The following is a 23646-nucleotide window of genomic DNA, read 5'->3' on the forward strand; positions in this document are numbered from 1 at the left end:
GTCATTATACCCGCTGGTGTCCTCCAGTGCTGGCTCTGCTGAAGTTTGCAGGCTCAGTTCAAGAATGCACCCTCTGCAATGGAGTAAGAAGTACATCTCTGGTGCCCTTAATCTTCTATACTCAAGGGAATACAAGCCTCATTTATGCAACCTGTCTTCATAATATGCTGATGAATCTGCACTGCATTCCCTCCAAGGTCTATACATCCTTCCTGAGGTGCGGTACCCAGAACTGAATGCAGTACTCCAAATGGACACCAACCCGAGCTTTATATAACCGTAACATAATTTCTACCACTTTGTATTCTAGCCCCCTTGAACTAAAGGCTAACATTCCATTTAAATTAAGCCTTTTAAATTATTTTTGTACCTGTCTCCTGGGTTTTTTCTTTTTGCACGTTGAGGGTTACCAGTCCAAACTTTAGACTTGCTTTTGTTGAGATGAGTGGCTTTTGCTTGCCGTCTATGATTTGGAACTCCAGACCTTTGTTCTTGGCATTGCAATGGGCTCTCAGAGTAACTTGTCATCTTGCCACTAGTATGGTGCCATCATATAGCCTCAACCTTACCTTTGAGGGCTTCATCTTTGGATTGCCATGTTGAGCCACTTCGCACAGGTCTGTGAAGGTCATGATGTTGCATGACGCACCAGTGTCTATCTGACACTTTATATTGACTTGATATTGTCCTTCTACAGTCATCATTCCAACAGTCACAAAGCATTTATCACCGACCGACCTGTCTGAAGCAACCTGTTGTATGTTGGAGAGTGATTTATCAGAATCTTTGGTGTCTCTCCAGTGGCCATCTGTGCCTGCTTGTTGTGCATCCTTCTAGCCAAGCACTTGCGTGCAAAATGCTTCACCTTCTTGCAATGAGAACACTGCTCTCCCCACGCTGGACATGCCTTCTTTTTCTTTGCATGATGTCTTCCGCGGTATTAGCATCCTGCCCTTTGTCCGTGATCTTTTTGCCCTTTCGGCCTGGAATGTCTATCAGCATAATGCAAGGCCTGGTCTATTCTGCCATGAATATTCTCTAGCTGCTGATTTACAACCTCAGCGCTTCTGCACACATTAATCGCTTTCCTGAGAGTCAGTTTCTCCTCTCTCAGTAGACGTGTGCCCACTGTGGCATCTCTTATGCCTAACACAATCCTGTCTTTAATTTGATCATCTTTTAGTTGTACACATTCACAGGATTCTGCAAGCTGTGTCAATGCAGTTACAGATTGATCAATGGACTCTTTTTCACCTTAGGCCCTAATATTGAACACATACCATTTATAGGTTACGTTCACTTCTTTCAAAATTTCTGCTCTCCATTTTTTTTATTCTTCAGAGAGATTTAGGGTGGAATACACTTTGTAACAGTCTCTCCCCAACAGTGATAAAAGTGTAGCTACTCGCAGCCGCTCTGGTTTATTAAATAAATCTGTCACGATTTCATAATTTTGCCATTGCAAGTGGAAAAACTGCCAGTTCTGCTTCATATCACCTTTCATTTCGACTGTTGCCGGCAAAGGAAAATTTGCAGCCATTGTCTTACCCTGTGCTTTCAGTCTTTCCTTGTTTCTTTTCTGTGGCTTTTAGCAGTTGCAACCATTCCTGTGGCCTTTGTTCCATAGCTGTGCTTCTCACAGCTCTTCACCACTCAGTCTCAAGCTCCACTCTGACACCATGTTACGAGCACACAGGACCCCGGTCTGGTGTATACTGAATCTTTATTGAAGCTGCCCGTAATGGCTGCCTCCAGTCAGATTCCCTCATGGTAGAGTTCACAAGAATATGGCAAGCCAGGAGGCACATTGGTACAGTATTGCATTTCTATCCCAAATAGTACCTGTGCTGGCTGTCTGAAAGAGCTGCCCAATTAGTCCCAGTCCCCTGCTCTTTTCCCACAGCCCTGCAAATGTTTCCTTTTTAAGTAGAGATCCTTTTGAAAGATACAATTGAATCTGCTTCCACCACTCTTTCAGGCAGTGTATTTCAGATCACAACACACTGAGTGAAGAAAAATCTCCACATATGTCCTTTGGCTGCTGACTCCTTCCAATGGAAACAGTTTCTCCTGATGAACTCCATAAATATCTCTAATAAATCTCCCTTGAACCTTTTCTGCTCTAAAGGGAACAATTCCAGCTTTCTGCAGATAACTGAAACCTCTCATTGCTAGTACCAATCCAGTAAATCAACATCTCATAGACACTTCCTTATCTACCATGCTCGTCATATCCTCAAAAAATTGAAATTGGTTAGTTAGACATAACTTGCTCTTTGGAATACTTCAATAACAGCATCACTCAATTATTATCAGTATAACTTTTCTCAGATTCCACAGCCTATCTTCTTATTTCATGTACGTAATCCCAGCTGTGTACTCCCAGTGATGAATGGAAATGAGTCCACAGTCACTATTTCAAAGAGAAGGAGGGGAGTCCTGGCAGAAAAGATTCACAGGAATGGTTCCAGGGATGAGGAACTTGAGTTATGTGGAAGATTAGAGAAGCTGGGGCTGTTCTCCTTAGAGAAGGGAAGATTAAGAGAAGATTTGATAGAGGTGTTCAAAATGATGAGCGGTCTGGACAGAGTAGATTGAGAGAAACTGTTCCTGTTGGCAGATGGATCGAGAACTAGTGGAAACCGATTAAAGGTAATTGGCAAAAGAAGCAATGGCGACATGAGGAAAAGCCTTTTTTATGAAGCACGTGGTTAGTATTTGGAATGCACTGCCGAGAGTGTGGTGGAGGCAGATTCAATGGTGGCTTTCAAAAGAGAATTGGATAATTATCTGAAGCAAAAACATTGCAGGGCTACAGAGAAAAGGCAGGGGAGTAGGACTAGGTGAATTATTCTTCCAGAGAGCCGGCACAGATGCGACAGGCCGAATGGCCTCTTTCTGTGCTGTAACCATTCTATGATGCTATGACTCAATATTTGCCCCTCAACCAACATCCCTAAAAACAGATTTTCTGGTCATTATCACCCTCACTGTTTGTGAGAGTTTGCTGTGTGCAAATTGGCTACCACATTTCCTACATTGCAACAGTGATTACACTTCAAAAGTCCTTTAATGCCTGTAAAGTGTTTTGGGATATCCTGAGGTCATAAAAAGCAATATATAAATGTAGTTTTTTTGTTACTCTTGGTATGTTTGTTGAACTCTCATGAACATTTTCAGAGATCATGTCTATTTGCTTTCTCTGTTGGCAAATGCAGTTGTCAATTTATACATAGTAAGGTCCCACATATGGCAATGAGATAATGACCAGATTATGTGCTGGTGGAGGGACTCACTAGAACACCAGGAGAACTGCCTCACTCCTCTTCTCTTTTAAATTCACCTGAAGAGCCTCAGTTTACCATTCCATCCTAAATATGTCACCTCTGACACTTCAGCCTTGCTTATCTGCTTGTGTCTCTAGAGTGGGATTTGAACCCACAACCTTCTGACTCAGACACGACTTTTACCACGCAGCCAAAGCTAACACTTAAATCCCCAAAGAACCTTAAGAATTTTACCATTACGGGAGCATAATAGTTATGTTACTGGACTAATGATCCGGAGACATGGGGCTGGACGTTCCCACAGACTTCGGGACCCTGACGTCAAGAGAGACCAGCTCAGCACTCTTGCAGGAGGTGGCCTTCTAATTGGCCACTTCCGCGTTCGTTAGACTCTTGATGCTGCAGGCCCAATCAGAGGGCTAGCAGCTCTGGAGCCACGGCAGACCCACTGTGAGAGGTAGGTGCTGCTGAGGCAGGTCAGGGACTGGGAGGGGCGCCTCAACATGGAGGTGCCCTTGCTGGGTTTCACAGCAGTGAAGAAATAAACAAAATCTAGGTCAGGATGGAAGGGAAACCCCTCCGCTGTATCAGTCGCAATTGTGGCCTTTCGTGTTCGTGGCCCCGTTAATGGTACATGGAGCCTCTGGCTCAGATGACACCCCAGGCTGCCATTGGAAGGCTGTCTCCATTGAGCTGACGGACTTCGCACATGGAAGGGGGCTGCTCCGTTGGGGACAAAATGCCGACGCGGCCGCAAATTTGCCTTTAATTGGGGCCTTAACCAGCATAATTAGCTCCCCATCTCCGTGAAGTGGGCAACCAATCTAATGCCCAGCCTGCTCCTGGGAAAGTTCCCTGGTGGCGAGAGTGTTCCAGGAAACCATCTGGACACAGCTTTCCCCCTATTTTCCCGGTTCCCCCACTTCCACGCTCGCCATCAGCGGGCCGGGAAAATCTAGCCCAAGAATTCAATTCCCACCACGGCAGCTGGGGGATTTGCATTTAGTTAAATAATAATTCTGGAATGTGAGTAATGGTGACCATGAAACTACTGGATTGTCGTAAAAATCCATCCGGTTAACTAATGCCCTTTAATGGTCAGTGTATGTGACTCCAGACTCACAGCAATGTGGTTGACTCTTAACTGTCCTCTGAAATTGCCTAACAAGCCAGTTGTATCAAGCCACTATGAAAAACATGAAGAAGAATAAAACCGGATGGACCACTCAGCAGCAACCTAGGCACCGGACACGACAAAGGCACCTTGCCCAGTCCACCCTGCAAAGTCCTCCTCGCTAACATGTGGGGATTTGTGACAAAATTGGGAGAGAGGTCCCACAGACTAGTCAAGCAACAGCCTGGCATTGTCATACTCACAGAATCGTACCTTTCAGCCAATGTCCCAGACTCCTCGATCACCATCCCCGGTATGTTCTGTCCCACCGGCAGGTCAGACCCACCAGAGGTGGTGGCACAGTTGTATACAGTAGGGCGGGGGGGAGTGGCCCTGGGAATCCTCAACGTAGAATCTGGACCACATGAATTCGCATCAGGTCAAACCTGGGCCAGGAAACCTCCTGCTCATTACCACTTACTGCCCTCCTTCAACTGATGAATCAGTGCTCCTCAACACCGCTTGGAAGAAGCACTGAGGGTAGCAAGGACACAATGCACTCTGGATGGGTGACTTCAATGTCCATCAAGAGTGCCTCTCAGTAGCACCACTATTGAGCGAGCTGGCCGAGTGCTGAAGGACATCACTGGCAGGGCCTGTGACAGGTGCTGAGAGAACCAACATGAGGGAAGATTCTCTTTGACCTCAACCTCACCAATCTACCTGTTGCAGATGGATCTGTCTATGACAATATTGATAGGAGTGATCACCTCACAGTCCTTGTGGAGATGAAATCCGATCTTCACCCTGAGGGCACACCCTACTGTGTGTCAGGTGTTGCTCGGTTGGTCGCACTCCTGCCTCTGAATCACAAGGTTCTAGCTTCGTGTCTCGCTCCAGGGCTTGAGCACAATAAATCTAGGCTGACACTCCAGTGCAGTACTGAGGGAGTGCTGCAGTGTTGGAAGTGCTGTCCTTCAGATGAGATGTTAAACCAAAGCTTGGCTGGTTGTAAAAGATTCCATGTCACTAATTCAAAGAACAGCAGGGGAGGTATCCCTGGTGTCCTGGCCAATATTTATCCCTTAATCAACATTACAAAAAAAGATTATCTGGTCATTATCATATTGCTGTTTGCGGGAGCTTGCTGTGTGCAAATTGGCTGCTGCATTTCCTACATTACAACAGTAACTACACTTCAAAAGTACTTCATTAGCTCTAAGGTGCTTTGAGACGTCCGGTGTTTGTGAAAAGCACCATATAAATGCAAGTCTTTCTTTATTCTTTTGTTGTGTGGTGCTACCACCAAGCTAAATGGGATAGATTCAGGACAGATCTAGCAGCTCAAAACTGGACATCCATCCGGTGTTGTGGGCCATCAGTACCAACAGGAATTGAAGTCAACCACATACTGTAATCTCATGGCCTGGCATATCCCTCACTCTACCGATACCATCAAGCCAGACGATTAAACCCTGGTTCAATGAGGAGTGTAGGAGAGCATGCCAGGAGCAGCACCAGACATACCTCAAAATGAGGTGCCAACCTGGTGAAGCTATAATACAGGCCTACATGCATGTTAAACCACAGAAGCAGCATGTTATAGAGCTAAGCGATCCCAGAATCAAAGTTCTGTCATGCCACCACCTCCAGTCATGAATGGTGCTGGACAATTAAACAACAAATGGGAGAAGCAGGCTCCATGAACATCCCCATCCCACTGAAGACGGAACTCTGAACGAGTACAAAAGACAAGGTTGAAATATTTGTAACCATCTTCAGTCAGAAGTGCCAAGTGGATGATCCATCTCAGCCTCTTCCTGAGATTCCCAATATCACAAATGTCAACCTTCAACCAATTTGATACATGCTACATGACATTATGTTTAAAAAGGAATAAACCCTGTTACAGTCAAACAAGAGGAAGGGCAAGAAGGGAGCCTGGGACCCCCCTCCTCACCTGGCTGTAATAACAGCCTTGGTCAAAAGACAAACAAGAAAGCTAAATTCCAGAGTAGAGGTGAGACCGACAGCCATTAACATCCAGGTAGCATTTAACAGAGTGTGGCATCAAGGAGCCCAATTGAAGTCAATGAAAATCAGGGGAAAAACTCTCCACTGGTTGGAATCATGCCTGGCAGAAAGGAAAATGGTTTTGGTTCTTGGAGGCCAGTCATCTCAGCCTCAGGATATCACAGCAGGAGTTTCTCAGGGCAGTATTCTAGGCGCAGCCAGCTTCAGCTGCTTCATCAATAACCTTCCCTTTATCAAAAGATCAGAAATAGGGATTTTCACTGATGACTGCACAGTGTTCAGTTCAACTCATAACTCTGCAGTCTGCACCCACATACAGCAAGACCTAGACAGTATTCAGGTATGGGTTGATAAGCAGCAAGTAACATTCATGTCGCAGAAATGCACCCCCCCCTCCCCCCTTAGGTGGAGTTTACCACCCACTTTGGGCTGCAACCCGACTCCGAGAAGATTTGATCCCAATGAGCCAGGGGCCGCTACCGGCCTCACATCGTCCTCAGCTAAGCCTCAATCAGAAGGACTTGGGCCTCGGAGTGTCGTCACAGAAAGAGGTCTTCTATGTGCCATATTTCCCATGCCCGCCAGGCGAGCAGGGATTCGGCACTGGGCTCTTCCCTCTTCACTCATAGTTACTAGGGGAATCCTTGTTAGTTTCTTACCCTCCGTTTAATAATATGTCCTTTAAGGAAGGAAATCTGCTGTCCTTACCTGGTCTGGCCTACATGTGACTCCAGACCCACAGCAATGTGGTTGACTCTTAAATGCCCTCTGAAATGGCTTAACAAGCCATTCAGGTGTCAAGAGAAATTAGGGAAGGGATAGGCGATAAATGCTGGCCTAGCCAGCGACACCCACATCTCATGAATGGATAACAAAAAAATGCCAGGCAATGACCATCTCCAACAACAGTATAGCCACCTGCCCTTGATGTTCAACAGCATTACCATCATTGAATCCCCTACCATCAATGTCCTGAACAGAAACATAACTGGACCAACCACATAAACTTTGTGGCTCTAAGAGCTGGTCAGAGGCTGGAAATTCTGCAGTGAGTAACTCACCTCCTGACTTCCAAAAGCCTGTCCACCATCTACAAGGCACAAGTCAAGATTGTGACAGAATATTCTCCACTTTCCTGGATGAGTGCAGCTCCAACAACACTCAAGCAGACTGACAACATCCAGGACAAAGCAGCCCAATCGACTTCCACCGCATCTGTCACTGGCATGCCATGGCTGCAGTGTGTACCATCTAAAAGATGCACTGCACAAACTGACCAAGGCTTCTTTGACAGTACGTTCCAAATCCATGACCTCCAGAGCCTAGAAGGACAAGGGCCACAGACGCATGAGAACACCACCACCTGCAAGTTTTCTTCCAAGTCACACACCAGCCTGACTTGGAACTATATTGCCATTCCTTCACTGTTGCTGGTTCAAAATCCTGTAACTCCCTCCCTAACAGCACTGTGGGTGTACCTACACCATGCGGACTGCACTGGTTCAAGACAGTGGCTCACAGGTACCTCCTTCTCAAGGGCAATTATAGGTGGGCATTAAATGCCGGCTTTGCCAGCAATGTTCCCTCTAAGCTGTTTGGGTACGTGACTGCACAGCAATCAGGAATGTGCTGTGCAGGAAACAAACAGGCCGTGCACAAGCACCGTTACCTTTAAGATGCACACGTGGGCAGCCGATCATCAATCTTAAAGGGACTGTGCAATACAAAAAACTGGCCACACACAACAAAGAGAATTTAGAAGGAATATTGCTTGCCAGTGACGCCCACATCCCTGGAACAAATAAAAACAAAATTCCAATACAGGTGAAACATGTAGGTTGTCATCTGCCACTCAATTCAATTTTGTCCCTTTATTCCCTACTAGTTGCAGTGTATCATGTTGCAAGCCTCAGTGAAATGGTAGATCTAACTTGTTCCAATGAACTTCTAGCAGCATTTACAACGTGATCAATTCATGGTGGATCCACTCACTCAGCTCTTATTGTTTAGCCGAACCAGCAAATATCCAGAGAGGTTTACAACATATAATGAGGCCATTCAGCTCATCATGTCTGAGCCAAGACTTTGTTAAAGAAATCCAAAACTAATCCCACTCTCCCCACTGCCCTGCCCCTTTGCCTGTTCCAAATGTCAGCCACTGTTCTATGAAAAGATAAAATGGTCTTCACCTCCATTGATCACCCAGTCCTCATTGCTGCATCAAAATCTAACTTGTCTTCTACTCTAATTTATTTATTTTGTCCCTCATCTCTCTACCAACAATCCCCAGGCTTTTGAAAACCAAGACACTCTTCACTCAACCATGACTTCTTGATATTCTCATCTTTCTTTTGCCCTCTTTTTAACCTCCATGTTGTCTTGTACGTGAAAAGTTGAGAAATTGTCCCTCTAATACTGCTTGGGGGTAGAAAGGGAAAACAGTGCTGCATCAGCCCCGAAATATAAAATGTTCTTTCTAACCCCAGGCGAGGATTCAAAATTTACAGTTTTCCCTGTTGCGTTCCTGTACGGAGGTAGAGTACCACTGCCAATGGCAGCCCTCTAATACCTCACTCATGTCGTCTTTCTTCATAATAGAGCCCAGTGAGCGGCAGGAGACTGTTTAATCATGGAAAGGATTACCATGAACCTTTCCTTGTACTCATCAGGACTGGGAACTCTGACCTATTTTTCACCTTCCCCTCCACCCCAGGTGAAGAGGTGCTGAGGTGAATATATTCATTTGTTAAAGCAATATTATTGGTCTTATGGGCTGAACTGTAATCACCTCCTGAGTGTACAATGATCTGCGTCCCAGACAAATATTAATTAGCCAGTCTTTGCCAGAAAAAAATGCCAACAGTCGTGATGCAAATATCAGAACCAGTCCTTCGAGTGTTGTGGTTTAATATAGGAAGTTGTTCTCTGGTGCAAGTCTCACCACACCCAGAATGTGGAGCAGCAATTCCCCTGCCTTTACCACCCCTGCTCCCATATTTGCTAATAACTTGGTATTAAGCCAGGAATAGGAGGGATCATTAACTTCCACAGCCATCCCCACCCTCAGCATGAAGGTGAAATGAGTGCATCCCCTGCAAATGTCCAAATGGCTGAGGTAATCTAATAGACTGATTCACTTAAGAGAGGAAAAAAACAAGATGACTAAAACTCAGACCATATGTAGAGCACCTAGCAACTGCTTTTGCTGCCAGCAAGGTGCATGTTTTTCTATGTTGTGATCACTGCCTGACAAACTACATCAGCCTGATTGAAAACAGTGAATGTTGTGCGGCAAGATCAGCTCCTTTGGTGAACACAGGCTACCACAGATCACCCTTCAGTACAGCCCCAGTGTCATTTACATGTCACATGGACTGCAATGGTTCAAGAAGGCGGCACACCATCGCCTTCTCAAGTGCAGTTAGGGATGGGCAATAAACGCTGGCCTTGCCAGCAACGTTCACATCCCAAGAACAAATAAAAAAAAAATGCAAGATGTCAATGCCCAGTAAGCCTCGGATCAGATGGTGTATAAAGATCTGCATAATCTACATAGGCTGAGTTTTTTTTCTCTTGCCTCCAATCTACCGCAGTCTATCACAGCCTTTCTCATGGCCTTGTCTCTGTGAACTTTCCTGTTGAGCTCCAAGTACACTGCTGCTCCTGCAGCCTCTTCCTCGTTACTGCACTGAAACCCAGCTTCACTTTGTGCTGTTTTTTTGAGCTTTTCCAGTTATTTGAATGAACCATTTATAGATGAAAGATTTTGCCCAAGTTAGCCTGACATTGTCCTCTCGAATATGAATTCATACTCCAGTACTGTGCAATAAACTGACTCCACGTGTACATTGTATTATTACCCAAATACAGAAAAAATATTCATATCACCATAATTTTCAAGTGATTATTTCCATAAGCTATGTCTCTGAGCAAGAATATACCCTACTGCAACATTCATTATTTAGAATCCTCAAATACCCAGTGGCGGTGGGATTCTAGCCAGGAATGTAGGGCACAGACATACTGTAATAAAATGTTTAGTAGTGCAGTTAATGGCCCAGACAGCATGCAGCTTGAGATTTGTTTCAGTGAGTGCCCCCTGCTGTGCTCACAAATAAAAGAGTCACAGTAAATAGTATTATCATAAATTTAACTTTTATGACTTCAGGCAACATCCTACTGGGCAATTCTTCAAACCTTAGCTGAAATGAAAATAATGATTACAAACTGAAGGAGATTTCCCTGTTTTTGTTGCTTGAAGCCAGGAGTGAGAAAGTGATATCATTTTTTTAATGAATGGATAATTGGGCCCAACTTCTTTAAATGTAACAGTATTCTCCCCACACCTCCAGCCTCAGCTGGTGATGATGGGAGGACTGGCCTTGGTGGCACCCAGTCCAGGGACTGTCCAATTCTTCCTGCTCCTGACTGCTTTATAGAGTGTTATTAGGTGAAGGCAGGATTTCATCCAGCTGTGATTTCTTTTCAATAGGTTGGTGATCTTGCCAGTGTCCTGGTTGGTCTCCCACAGTCTACCCTCCGTACACTTGATTTCATCCAAATCTCTGCTGCCCATGTCTTAACTTGCAGCAAGTCCTGTTCACCTATCATCCCTGGGCTCGCTGACCTACATTGGCTCCTGGTTAAGCAACACCTCGATTTTAAAATTCTGATCTTTGTTTACAAAACACTCCATGACTGCACCCCTCCCTATCTCCTCCAGACCCTCTCAGATTTCTGCACTCCTCTAATTCTGACCTCTTGAGCATCCCTGATTTTAATTGCTCCACCATTGGTGGCTGTGCCTTCAGCTGCCTGGGCCCTCAGATCTGGAATACCCTCCCTACATCTCTCCACCTCTCTACCTCTCTTCCTTTAAGAAACTCCTTAAAACCTACCTTATTGACCAAGATTTTGGTCAGGTGCCCGAATATCTCCTTATGTGGCTCGGTGTAATATTTTGCTTTATAATGCATCTGTGAAGCGCCTTGGGACGCTTTATTATGTTAAAGGTGTATTATAAATACAAGTTGTTCTTGTTGCTACACACCTCTTTAGTGAACCATTTGTTATTGCCGTGGACATGTCCAACTCTTTTGTCAGGGTCGAAGCAAATTACCATCAGAGCTACATTCACTCTCTGCTGAAGTTGATGACAGTGTAGTTCAGTATCCCATGCCTCACAGCCAACCCTGATCCTAAAGTCAACTGACATCCAAACGCATCAAACAAGGTTCACTGGATTACAATCAGCAACAGGAACCTGACCTGTGTTTCCCATCCAAATGTAACACGATTAAACCAATTGTAGCACTCTCGTACTGTGCTGACTGAGAACAGGTAATTCAGCACAGACTGGGGATCCCATCTAGATATGGTAACAAGAACTTGTGATAGCGCCTTTAACATCATAAAACATCCCATGGCACTTCACAGGAGCATTATCAAACAAAATTTTGTTCCGAGCCACATAAGGAGATATTAGGGCAAATAACCAAAAATGCTTGATCAAAGAGGTAACTTTTAAGGAGGAGAGTTTTGCAGAGGGTTGGGGGTTGGGAATTCCAGAGCTCAGGACCCACACAGTTGAAGGCATAGATACCAAGAGGGCCAGAATTGGAGGAATGCAGAGATCTCGAAGGGTTGTATGGCTATACGAGGTTACAGAGATAGGGACAGGTGAGGTCATGGAGGGATTTGTGGATGAGGATTTTAAAATCGACGCTGGACTGGAGCCAATGCAAGTCAGCAAGCACAAGGGTGATAAATGATCAGCATTTGGATGCAAGTTAGGATAAGGGCTGCAGAGTTTTAGATCAGATCAAGTTTATGGAGGGCGCAAGGTGGGAGAGCATCTTGGAGAGTATTGGAATGGATAAGTCTCGAGTTAACAAAGGCATGGAAGTGGGTTTCAGCAGCAGATACATTGAGGCAGGGGTGGAGGTAAGTGGTTGGTGATGAGGTGATATGGGGTCAGAACCTCAGCTCAGGGTTGAATAGGCTGCCAAGGTTGCAAATAGTCCGATTCAGCATCAGGCATTGGATAAGGAGGGATAGAATCAGAGAATGAGAACAGAGTTTATGGCAGGGACCTAAGACAATGGCTTCCCAATATTTAATTGGAGGAAATTTCTGCTCATCCAGTACTGGATGTTGGATCGGCAGCCTGACAGATCAGAATTCGAGTGAGGTGGTGGTGTGGTATAGCTGGTTGGTGTATAGGTGGAACCTTTTCAGATAGCATGGTGGTTATGTTTCTGGACTATTAATCTGGAGAATATGAGTTCAAATCCCACTGAGGCAGTTTGAGAATTTGAATTCAGGTTAAAATACCTAGTATCAGTAAAAGTGATCACGGGGTAGTTGGATTGTTGCAAACATCCAACTAGTTCAGTAATGTTGCTTTAGGGAAGGAGGGTTTAAAGAAGAGCATGCTCTGTACAAGTCAACTGTGGATGGTTAATCTCACCACATTAACAAGAGTGCCCTGAATTCAGTTCTTCTGTCTGTGTTACTCCGCTCTTAATTCTGAACACACCAAATTTCTCACCTTTAACCTTTTCAATCTCACCTTTCTGGAAGAAAGTGTTGATGGGCAGCAGTCTCCGCCATCATATTGACAGTACGCCCTGTTGTTGATTGTATCACACCAACCATCAGCTTGGAAAGGCTGCAACAAGAATAACACAAAATATGTAGCTTAGTCTTTGAGTGCCAGTATTCAGTCAACAATCATTTCTCAGGAGACAGCCCCTAGACTTTTGTGAGCATCTGAACCTGGATTCAAAACAGTTGTGGACTCCACCCAACTTACTGACTCGTTTCCTCTGTTTTATATGGTGGTGACTCTTCATGCAAATTTCAACAATCTATGAGACAAAGAGTGATTACATATCCATGTCTTCTTGGAATGCAAAATATGTCATGGATATTTTTAGATTTCTTCTTCCCAATAAATCAAAGGCATGTGTTCAAAGCAGCAAAAGACTGATTTAACTTCTCAAGTATGTTGAATGAAGAGCAGATGGGCATGGTAGCATAATGGTTATGCTACTAGACTAGTAATCCAGAGGCCTGGATTAATGATCCAGAGTACATGAATTCAAATCCCACTATGGCAACTGGCAGACTTAAATTTAGATAATTAATAAATCCTGTAAGAGAAAGCTATCAATAACAGTGAGAAACTACTGGATTGTCATGAAAACCCATCTGGTACTCTCGTTCTGGCCTATAAGTGGCTCCAGACCCAAAGCAACATGGTTGACTCGTAACCGCCCTCTGAAATGGCCAAGCAAGCCATTCACTTGTAACAAAACTGCTCCGAAAAGCTATTGTAAGAATAAAACAGGACCGACCACCCAGCATCAACCTAGACACTGGATTCAGACATGACAAAAGACCAAGAAACGCTGGAAATGCTCAGCAGGCCTGGCAGCATCTGTGGAGAGAGAAGCAGAGTTAACGTTTCAGGTCAGTGACCCTTCATCAGAACATCAGAGCGTCTCTCTCCACAGATGCTGCCAGACCTGCTGAGTATTCCCAGCGTTTCTTGTTTTTATTTCAGATTTCCAGCATCTGTGGTATTTTGCTATTATTATGACAAAAGAACACCCAGTGCCGTCGACCTCATGAGCACTGTGTGCCAGAATTGGGAGAGCTGTCCCACAGACTAGACAAGCAACATATCGACATAGATGTACTCACAGAATAATAGCTTTCAGCCAATGTCCCAGACTCCTCCATCACCATCCTGGGTACGTCCTGTCCCATCCAGCAATAACGGCATGCAATCAAGAGGGAGAGACCCTGAAAGTCCTCAACATTGACTCTGGAGTCTACGAAGTCTCATTAAGTTAAACATGGGCAAGAAAACCTCCTGCTGATTACAACCATCCACCCCACACCACCACTCCCCCACCCCTGCTAATGATTGAACACTACTTGGAAGAAGCAATGACGATAGCAAGGGAACAGAATGTACTCTGAGTGGGGATTTCAAAGTCCCTCACCAAGAGTGACTCAGTAGCACAACTACATACTGAGTCCTGAAGGACACAGCTGCTAGGCTGGGCTCATGGCAGGTGGTAAGAGAATGAACACGAGGGAAAAACCTACTGACCTCATCTTCACCAACCTATCTGTTTCAATGCTTCATGAATACAGATTTAAAGTGATTGGTAGAAGGATTAGACGGGACATGAGGAAAATCTTTTTCACCCAGAGGGTAGTGGGTGTCTGGAATTCACTGCCCAGATCGGTGGTGGAGGCAGAAACCCTCAACTCATTTTAAAGTTATCTGGGCCTGCACCTGAAGTGCTGTAACTTGCAAGGCTATGGACCAGGTACTGGAAGGTGGGATTAGATTGGGCGACTAGTTTTTTGAGTTGGCGCAGACAGGATGGGCTGAATGGCCTCTTTCTGTGGCATAACTTTTATGTGGTTTCTATGACAATATTGGTAGGAGTGACCACCGTACAATCCTTGTGGAGACAAAGTCCCATCTTCACACTAAGGGTACTCTCCATCTTGTGGGTCACTACCACTGTGCTAAATAGGATAGACAGCTTGAAACTAGGCATCTATGAGGTGCTGTGGACCATCAACAGCAGCAGAATTGTATTCCACCACACTTTGTAGCCTCATGGCCTGACATATCCCTCACTCTACCACAACAATCAAGCCAGGGATCAACCCTGGTTCAATGAAGAATGTAGGAGAGAGTGCAAGAGCAGCAATGAGGTGTATCTAAAAATCAGATGCCAATCTGGTGAAGCTACACCAAACTACATGCATGCTAAACAGCAGAAGCAGCATGCTATAGACAGAGCTCAGCGATCCCTCAACCAACAGATCAGATTAACACTTTGCAGTCCTGCCACATCCAGTCATGAATGGTGGTGGACCATTCAACAACTGATAGGAGGAGGAGGCTCCACAAACATCCCCAGCCTCAATGATGGGGGAGCCCAGCATGTCAGTCCAAAAGGCAAGACTGAAGCACTTGCTACCATATTCAGTCACAAATGCTGAGTGGATGATCCATCTCAGCCTCCTCCTGAGGTCCCCAAAATCAGAGAACCCAGTCATCAGGCAATTTTATTCACTCCATGTGAAAGCAAGAAATGGTTGAACTACTGTATACAGCAAAGGCTATGAGCCCCAACGATCTCCTGGCTGTCGTGCTGAAGACTTGTGCTTCAGAACTATCTGCACCCCTAACCAGTACAGCTACAACACTGGCATCTACCCGACAATGTGAAAAATTGTCTAGATATGTCCTGTCCACAATAAGAAGGAAAAATCCAATCTGGCCAATTACCACCTAATCAGCCTACTCTCAATTATCAGCAAAGTGATGGAAGATGTCATTGATAGTGCTATCAAGTGCCACTTCCTCAGCAATAACCTGTTCACCAATACTCAGTTTGGGCTCCACAGGGCCACTCAGCTCCGGACCTCATTACAGCTTTGGTCAAAACATGAACAGAAGAAATGAATTCCAGAGGTGAAGTGAAACTAACTGCCTTGACATCAAGGCAGCATTTGACCGAGTGTGGCATCGAGGAGCCCTAGCCAAATTGACGTCATTGGGAATCGGGGGAAAACTCTCTACTGGCTGGAGTCATACCTAGCACAGAGGAAGATGGTTGTAATTGTTGGAGGCCAATTATCTCAGCCCCAAGGCTTCACTGCTGGAGATCCTCAGGGTGATGTTCTAGGTGCAACCATCTTCAGCTGCTTCATCATAAGGTGAGAAATGGGGATATTCGCTGATGATTCCACCATGCTCAGCTCCATTCACAATTGGGCTGGTAAGTGACAAGTGCCAGGCAATGACCATCTGCATCAAGAAAGAGTCTAAACATCTCCCCTTGATATTAGTTTAGTTTAGTTTAGAGATACAGCACTGAAACAGGCCCTTCGGCCCACCGAGTCTGTGCTGACCATCAACCACCCATTTATACTAATCCTACACTAATCCCATATTCCTACTACATCCTCAACTGTCCCTATATTTTCCCTACCACCTACCTATACTAAGGGCAATTTACAATGGCCAATTTCCCTACCAACCTGCAAGTCTTTTGGCTGTGGGAGGAAACTGGAGCACCCGGAGAAAACCCACACAGATACAGGGAGAACTTTGCAAACTCCTGAATCACATTAATTAATCATATGGCACAAATTTCACTTAAAAAGGGAGCGCGCACTCACACATACCCATCCACTATTAAGTGCTTTAGCACAGCAGGTAGCTGGCATATTCTGGATCTTCCCTGGACATTATTTTCTAGACACCTCATGCCTTTCATCTATTCCCAGAGTTCTGTCTGTGTTAGACAATCTACAAAAGGGGCAAGTCACATTCATAGAACAATATCCTTCAAGCCATACTGGAATCACACTGCACTAATGTATGATCCTTGGAGCTACACACTTACCTACTCAGTCAGTTAACTACTGGTAATAAAATATGTAGGCCGGTGCTTCCATTGAATAATCACACTGAATTGTAATCCTACTACCATGAATTGAATGTAAGCATCAGCAATTGAAAGGAATTCAATATACTTATTTTCAACCCAAATGTTGTTTACCAAATTATCATTGAAAATATATAAATTAAATCTAAATGATTTTTTACAATAATACAATGTTGAAATTGTACTCGATTTAGCTATTTGTGTTTTACCCCATAGTACTCCTATACTGAGTATCAAATGCCCAGTTTATGCCCTTGTGGGTGTGGTAGGAGCACTGAAGAAAGAAGTAGTTACCTTCATATTTTGAAGTCCATTTGAGGTCGTGGTGGATGATGGAGAGATCAAGCACATGAGGGTATGAGGGCAAAGAATACCAGGAAATGCATCTCCTTGAAGAATGTTGAGAGAAACTATCACTACAGATTTGAAAATCATCACCCTGTTCAGGATGTCCCAAGCTTTGCTCCATAGTGTCAACTATCAAAATGGCCAAAACTAGTCTAAATGGTATCTCAAAGTCTTAAAAACCCTTTCATTAACTTTGCAAGATCGGTAAATCCTGCCCTCAGAGTTGGTTAGAGAGTTGATATACATTTGAAACTACATCTTAGGTTATTTGGACATTGCGTTCATCCTGACATGATTGTGTTATTATGTGATTATTCCATAAAAGATAAATATTCTGTAAATCACTTTTACTGAAAGAAACAAATTCCTTAACATTATTTTTCCCTTCTATTTGGCCACATTCAAAATCAAACACATGCTTAGATATCATAAAATATCAGTGCTCACAGTCCAAGTTAAATAGCCTGGTCACATCTACACCATCCAAATCTTGCAGCATTTAAAAAATCTGGGGCGAGTTCCATTTCAATCTTTTCTCTAATGAAAACAGGTTCCTCCTGTCCCTTTTCATAAATAAGAGGCAATCCCTAAGTATTGGAATCATCTTTGTTGCTAGTCTATGAACCTTTGCCAATTCATCAATGTCCTTTTGAAGTTATTAATTTACCAAATGTGCCGCCCAGTGATGCTTGGCTCACATCAGCTGCTGTTGCAGTGCTGCCCCATACTCGATCAGACCTGCTGATAAAGTTTCACATTGACTGGATGATTAATAACAGTTAGTGATCACACCCAATAATTATCATTGCTAATGAGCACTCCTCTGCTGTGTGCTATTATCCTGACCCCAAAGTTAGAGCCTTCACCCTCATCTTTTACCTTGTATTTCCTATTGCCAAGTCAGTTTTCCAATCAATGAAGTGATTTTTAATTAATACTATTTGTTATTAACCTTGAAACCTCATGCGGAACTTTATCATATGTGTTTTGAAATCCAATGGGTTACCCTCATCTGTTAATCTAATTATAAAATATAACTATCTAACTATAACTGTAAAATAATTTGAGTAAATTCATGTTGATATGCTATACTATAGAATATAGACTACTCTCACAGATTCTAGACTCCAAATGAATACTGATAGTGTTTTGTAAAATGTTCTTGATTATTACCCACTATAGATGTTGGGGAGGTTATATTCTAATTTCTTGACTCATGCCTCACATTTTTGAATATCAGGGTAATATTTGCTATGTTTTGAACTGTGGATTCAGTCACTGTATTAAACAAGGACCTCAAAAATATTAACTAGACTCACTCATCAGTTTGAAGATTCTGTGGTGTATCCTAAGTGTTCCACATGCCCTGCAGATGTTTAATTCATTGAGACTCTTCATAACAAATCCTTTATGGCCAACACATATGTAGTAGATTCCTCAGCCAAAGAAATTTAATTTGGAATTGTACAGGTTTCATTAATAAAGACCGAGATGAAGAATTCATTTTAACACTTCTATTATTTCCTGTTTCTCTCTTATAGTTTTACCCAAATTATCCCTGAAATCATTTTAACATGAAGGAGACATAAAATGCTGAAAACAGATATTTGGAGAATCTCAGTTAAAAAGCACAGATGAAGGAGAAACAAAAGAAACACGGATGGAAGGAGAAGTATAATTAAGAACATGGATGCAGGAAAAACAGCACTGAAGGAACATAACCACGAGGAGGAATACTTGCACTCAGGGATCAGAAAAAGGAAAAATAGCACTTACGCAATGATGGATAGGAAAAGGATGCAGACACATATAGATGCTAGTTGCAATTTTGTGAGGGTTTGCTTCTCTGCTCAGAGGTTTTTTTGCTTTGTTCTAATGCTATTTGCTAAATATATTTATTATATAGAAGGGTCAGTGAAAACTCATTAAAAAATATGTAAACTGCAACAAATCCACATTACATGAGCTCAAAGGGAATCAAACTGAGGATTTAAAACTTCCTGCCTCCATTCAGTCATGTAAGTTATCATGGTTAAGATTTATTTTGTTAGATCATCACTTCAATACACTGTCTCTTAGGTTTAAAGTCCCTGCCCTATTCACACTATTACATGAGTCAAAGCCTTTGACCCACAATTTAACAAATTATCATCCATGTGCTTCAAAAGTTTTCTGATCTACAAGTCTTCTGATGTAAACCAATGATACAGCGGATTCAGCATTAATTGGTCTTATTATTAATGTAAAGCCCCAAAAGATTTGCTGTAATTAAATGTTGCTTAAAATAAACTTTTAATCTACAAGGTTGAGAGTTTCACGATACTTGAAGGAGTCTTACCATTGTGACCACTTGTTAGAGGGACACAAACCACCAGAATTTGCACAAGCAGAGCTTCTTTTAAAAACAAAGTCTTACTATCAAGCCCACATAAAAGGAAGAAATTTCACCATGAGGGTCTTTACCATCAAAAGCCCTTTTACAAGTTCTTTATCTACAAAATTATTCTGAAGAAAACTGTAAATGTGAACATTCTGCTTTGGAAGATGTCCCAATTGAAACTTCTTTCATAGAGAGATGTCAAAAGATGCAGCTGAATTATCTGAACTTTGTGACAGAAGGTCAGCTGGATGACTTGACAGCTGTCATCTTTTAACCATCTCATTAATTCAACAAGACACCATGCAAGGGGATCAGCCATTTTACCCATGTACCATGTATACTATTTGGTTAATTATTACACCCTTTACACAAGATAGGTCAACAAGCAAAAAAGTGTACCAAGCTATACCCAAATAACAGTGAACCTTAAAAGAGATGAGATAATGTTTGTAATGTTTGTTTCATGAATTGGCCAAACCTTGTACATGAGGTCATATGAAAACCCAGGGTCATGAACGCATAGTTAAAATTATTGAAATATTAGCCCACTCTCTGAGGAGTCCATAGGCCCAGCTTCAAAGCAAGAGGCCATAATGAGGTTTCAAGATCACACTTGAGTGGTGCATAGAACACAGCAAAATTAGTCCTACATCACTCAGCAACCGCATTAAGCACTTTAACACTGCAGCCATCTGGTTAGTATCAAGCAATGGCTTTACTGTCATATGAGCTGGTGTAGTGAAGCTGTCATGGGGCCTTTCAAGGGTTGCTGTTTTCCGAGCAACATGAACAAAAGAGAAAGAAAAGAAAGACTTGCATTTATAAAGTACCTGTTTGTGTCTATCAGAAATTTCACATAGAAACTTTATACACACTTTGCACACACTTTGAATTGTACTGCTTGACATTATGTATGCAAATGTCACCCAATTAATGCTGAGCAAGACCTCACAAAAAGCAATGAGCTGCAAGTCAGTTAATACTTTTGGATGGCAAATGTTGAGGGAGGACTGTTGGCCAGTATAACAAGAGAATACCCTGCCATTCTTCCAAATGGGCAGGTAATAATCAAATGAACAAGCTGTGAGACATTGTTGCTTAAATCCGACATCCATTGGAAACTTGTACAGTGCTCCCATATTCGGGAATGCTTTTCCAACACTGCTGTCACAGAATACACAAGAAAAACTTGCCAGCTGCTGGGTGATCATTCCATCACCTCTGGTCAATAATTTCTAAATCCTAAACCAGAATGCCAAGATTTGTTAGTATTAACAATGTAAGATAAATATAAGTTAATGGGAACATTAGTCTAATATTGTACATAGTTTGCAAAACTCCATGGTGCATTACCCATATACGTAATTTGAGAGCTCCTTAATCTTAACTCAGGATTGCTAAAAATATACTCTCACCTTGACCAACACAATGATTAAATAGTATTTGTAGTGATCGCATTTGGCAGAAGAGGAGCCCAGCAGACTCCAAGACACAGGCTCCTTCAACCTTTACTATGCAAAATAAGTTAAAGCCATGGTGAAGAGGTTGTACAAAATGTCTTTCAACAAGAGCGACAGGTGATATCATCCTGTAGGGAATGTATGAGCTACTGCTCTATTATTGTTGAAAATCAATCAGGGGCCTTCCACACTATCGTGTCAAAGACTTGCCCTTTGCAAAATTGTTATATTAGTATCCAAATTGGGTTTTTCCAATCTAAAGATCTGTAATCTTACCCTTTTTTATTCTGCTAACAAAGCTGATGCCACCCTCTTCCTTCAGCAGAACCCACTCAGAGGCTAGCACAGAGCAGTGCAGTGATCAAGCACTTCCCAGATGGAAACCTGCTACAAATTAGTGGTGATATCCACTGCCAGGAAACTTATACAGAACTCAAATTTGGGAAGAAAATGTGGCAACCCATCCTATTAAGATTCAGCTGGCATCTGTGACACTTCACTAAAAGAAGCTTATACATGAAGACTCCTTAAAGTTGGAGTGCTCTTTGAGAGGCTACAGGTGAAGGCTGCATTCATTATCCATAAGGTATGTGAAATTTCTCCTAAAGGAAGGCTAGCCAGAGAACATGCAAGTGAAGATATTCGTCTTACCATATGGCTGGACACAGTGAGTCCTTTTTCATAAACAGTGCATTTTCAGGAGGCAAAATAATATACGACTACTTTCAGAGCAGTTCTTACTGATGAAACTCAGCTGAAGCTGAGTGTGATAAACACATGCTTTACACAGTGTTCTAAATGGCAGTGTGATAAATACTTGGGGATTTTACAGATGTACAACAAACTGGAGTGTGATAAATGTGCATATACTTTACACAAGTGTAATAAGCAGAGGATGATAAATACAAAAACGTGTTTTACTCAAGTTTGATATGTGTAAGTCTGTTTTATGTGAGCATATTAAATTGGAGGGCAATAAATACACGAGAATAGAATTGTCGTAGCGGTTGTCCCAATCTTCTGGTTCATCTTTGGCAGAAAATGAGTGGAAACCCCAGGGAAAATGGCAATAAATGGATGTGGTTTCTGTCGCTCTTCCTCCAAAGTTATGGTGGGCAATGGGGAAAATCCTTTCAGAAATTCCTGGCAATGCAGTCTGCGCCTAACACGAACTTGTTTCATTTTCAACACTAGGTGCTCATTTTACTGTAATAAAAGCAAAATACTGCGGATGCTGGAAATCTGAAAGAAAAACAGAAAGTGCTGGAATTACTCAGTAGGTCTGGCAGCATCTGTGGAGAGAGAAGCAGAGTTAATGTTTCAGGCCTGTGACCTTTCATTAGAACTGGCAAACTGATGAAAGGTCATTGACCTGAAACGTTAACTCTGCTTCTCTCTCCACAGATGCTGCCAGACCTGCTGAGTATTTCCAGCATTTTTTGTTTTTATTTTACTTTAAAATCAATGTTTATAGAGCAAAATTAATATGTCTCATTCTTGGCAGGTGGGGGCCTGCATGACAATAGGAACATCACATCCCGCAAGTTCCCCTCCAAATCACACATCATCCTGACTTGGAAATATAAAGCCATTCCTTGACTGTCATTGGGTCAAAATCCTGGAACTCTCTTCCTAATACTGTTGGTGTACCTACACCAGATGGACTTCAGCAGTTTGAGAAGGCAGCTCACCACCATCTTCTCAAGGGCAATTAGGGATGGCAACAAATGCTGGCCTTCCTTGCAATGCTCACATCCCATGAATGAATAAAAAAGAAACTAATTGGTACTGAATTGGAAATTGTACTTAAGAGAGGATGCCAATGTGGTGTGTAGGGAAAATTCATGGTGTTGCAGTAGGGAAGGTGCTGTTGTGAGTTGAGGGGAGAATTCAGATGCCTTAATCTGCAGCTACCTTACCTGCATGTACCTGTGGACAATGGATGGCAAAAATATTAAGAGTAGGTTGCCTTCTGGCATTCACATAATTCGAGCACAAGATCCACCTAAAAATATTTCACAAAGTAAGCAAGACTTGAGCACATAATACAGGCTGGCACTCCAGTGCTGTTGTAAGGGAATGATGCACTATTGGAGGGTGGTACCACTGACCTATGTTTGATACTTGTGTCTCAAAGCAAATCCAGTGCATCAGAAAACATTCCTCACAGTGATTGAAGTATTTTTTATATGATTAAAGCATTGATCCCACTATGTGACTCCACATTTAGCAACAGTGAAAGGTAAAGTGTTGCCACTGTGTAAATCCTTGATCCCATGTCAGCTTCTGCTACTGAAATGAGTATGTCTTCATTCCTAATCCCATTCGGAGCAGGATATTTTCCTTCCCTTAAAGGCTGTTTTTTCACTGATGCTTCGTACATTCCTGTAGAACATGCTTGTTTGTTTATTGGGCTCCTGTTGATCTCACTTTGACTAAACACATTTGTGCATTTCTCACAATTGTGCAAAATGCGTTCATGCACTTTAATCAAATTCACATGAAAGACACATAATGATGATTCAAACTCATTTTC

General features: G+C 42.9%; 1 protein-coding gene across 1 annotated transcript in view; it reads right to left on the minus strand.

Annotated features, from left to right (window-relative positions):
• The window catches only part of pappa2 (pappalysin 2), a 573700-nt gene that overhangs the window by 10345 nt on the left and 539709 nt on the right, over nt 1-23646 (minus strand). The window contains exon 21 of the mRNA XM_068036526.1: nt 13007-13105. Within this exon, the coding sequence (XP_067892627.1) occupies nt 13007-13105 (99 nt within the window). The remainder of the gene's footprint in view (nt 1-13006; nt 13106-23646) is intronic.

Source organism: Heterodontus francisci, chromosome 8, assembly GCF_036365525.1.
Source record: "Heterodontus francisci isolate sHetFra1 chromosome 8, sHetFra1.hap1, whole genome shotgun sequence".
Taxonomy (NCBI): Eukaryota; Metazoa; Chordata; class Chondrichthyes; order Heterodontiformes; family Heterodontidae; genus Heterodontus; species Heterodontus francisci.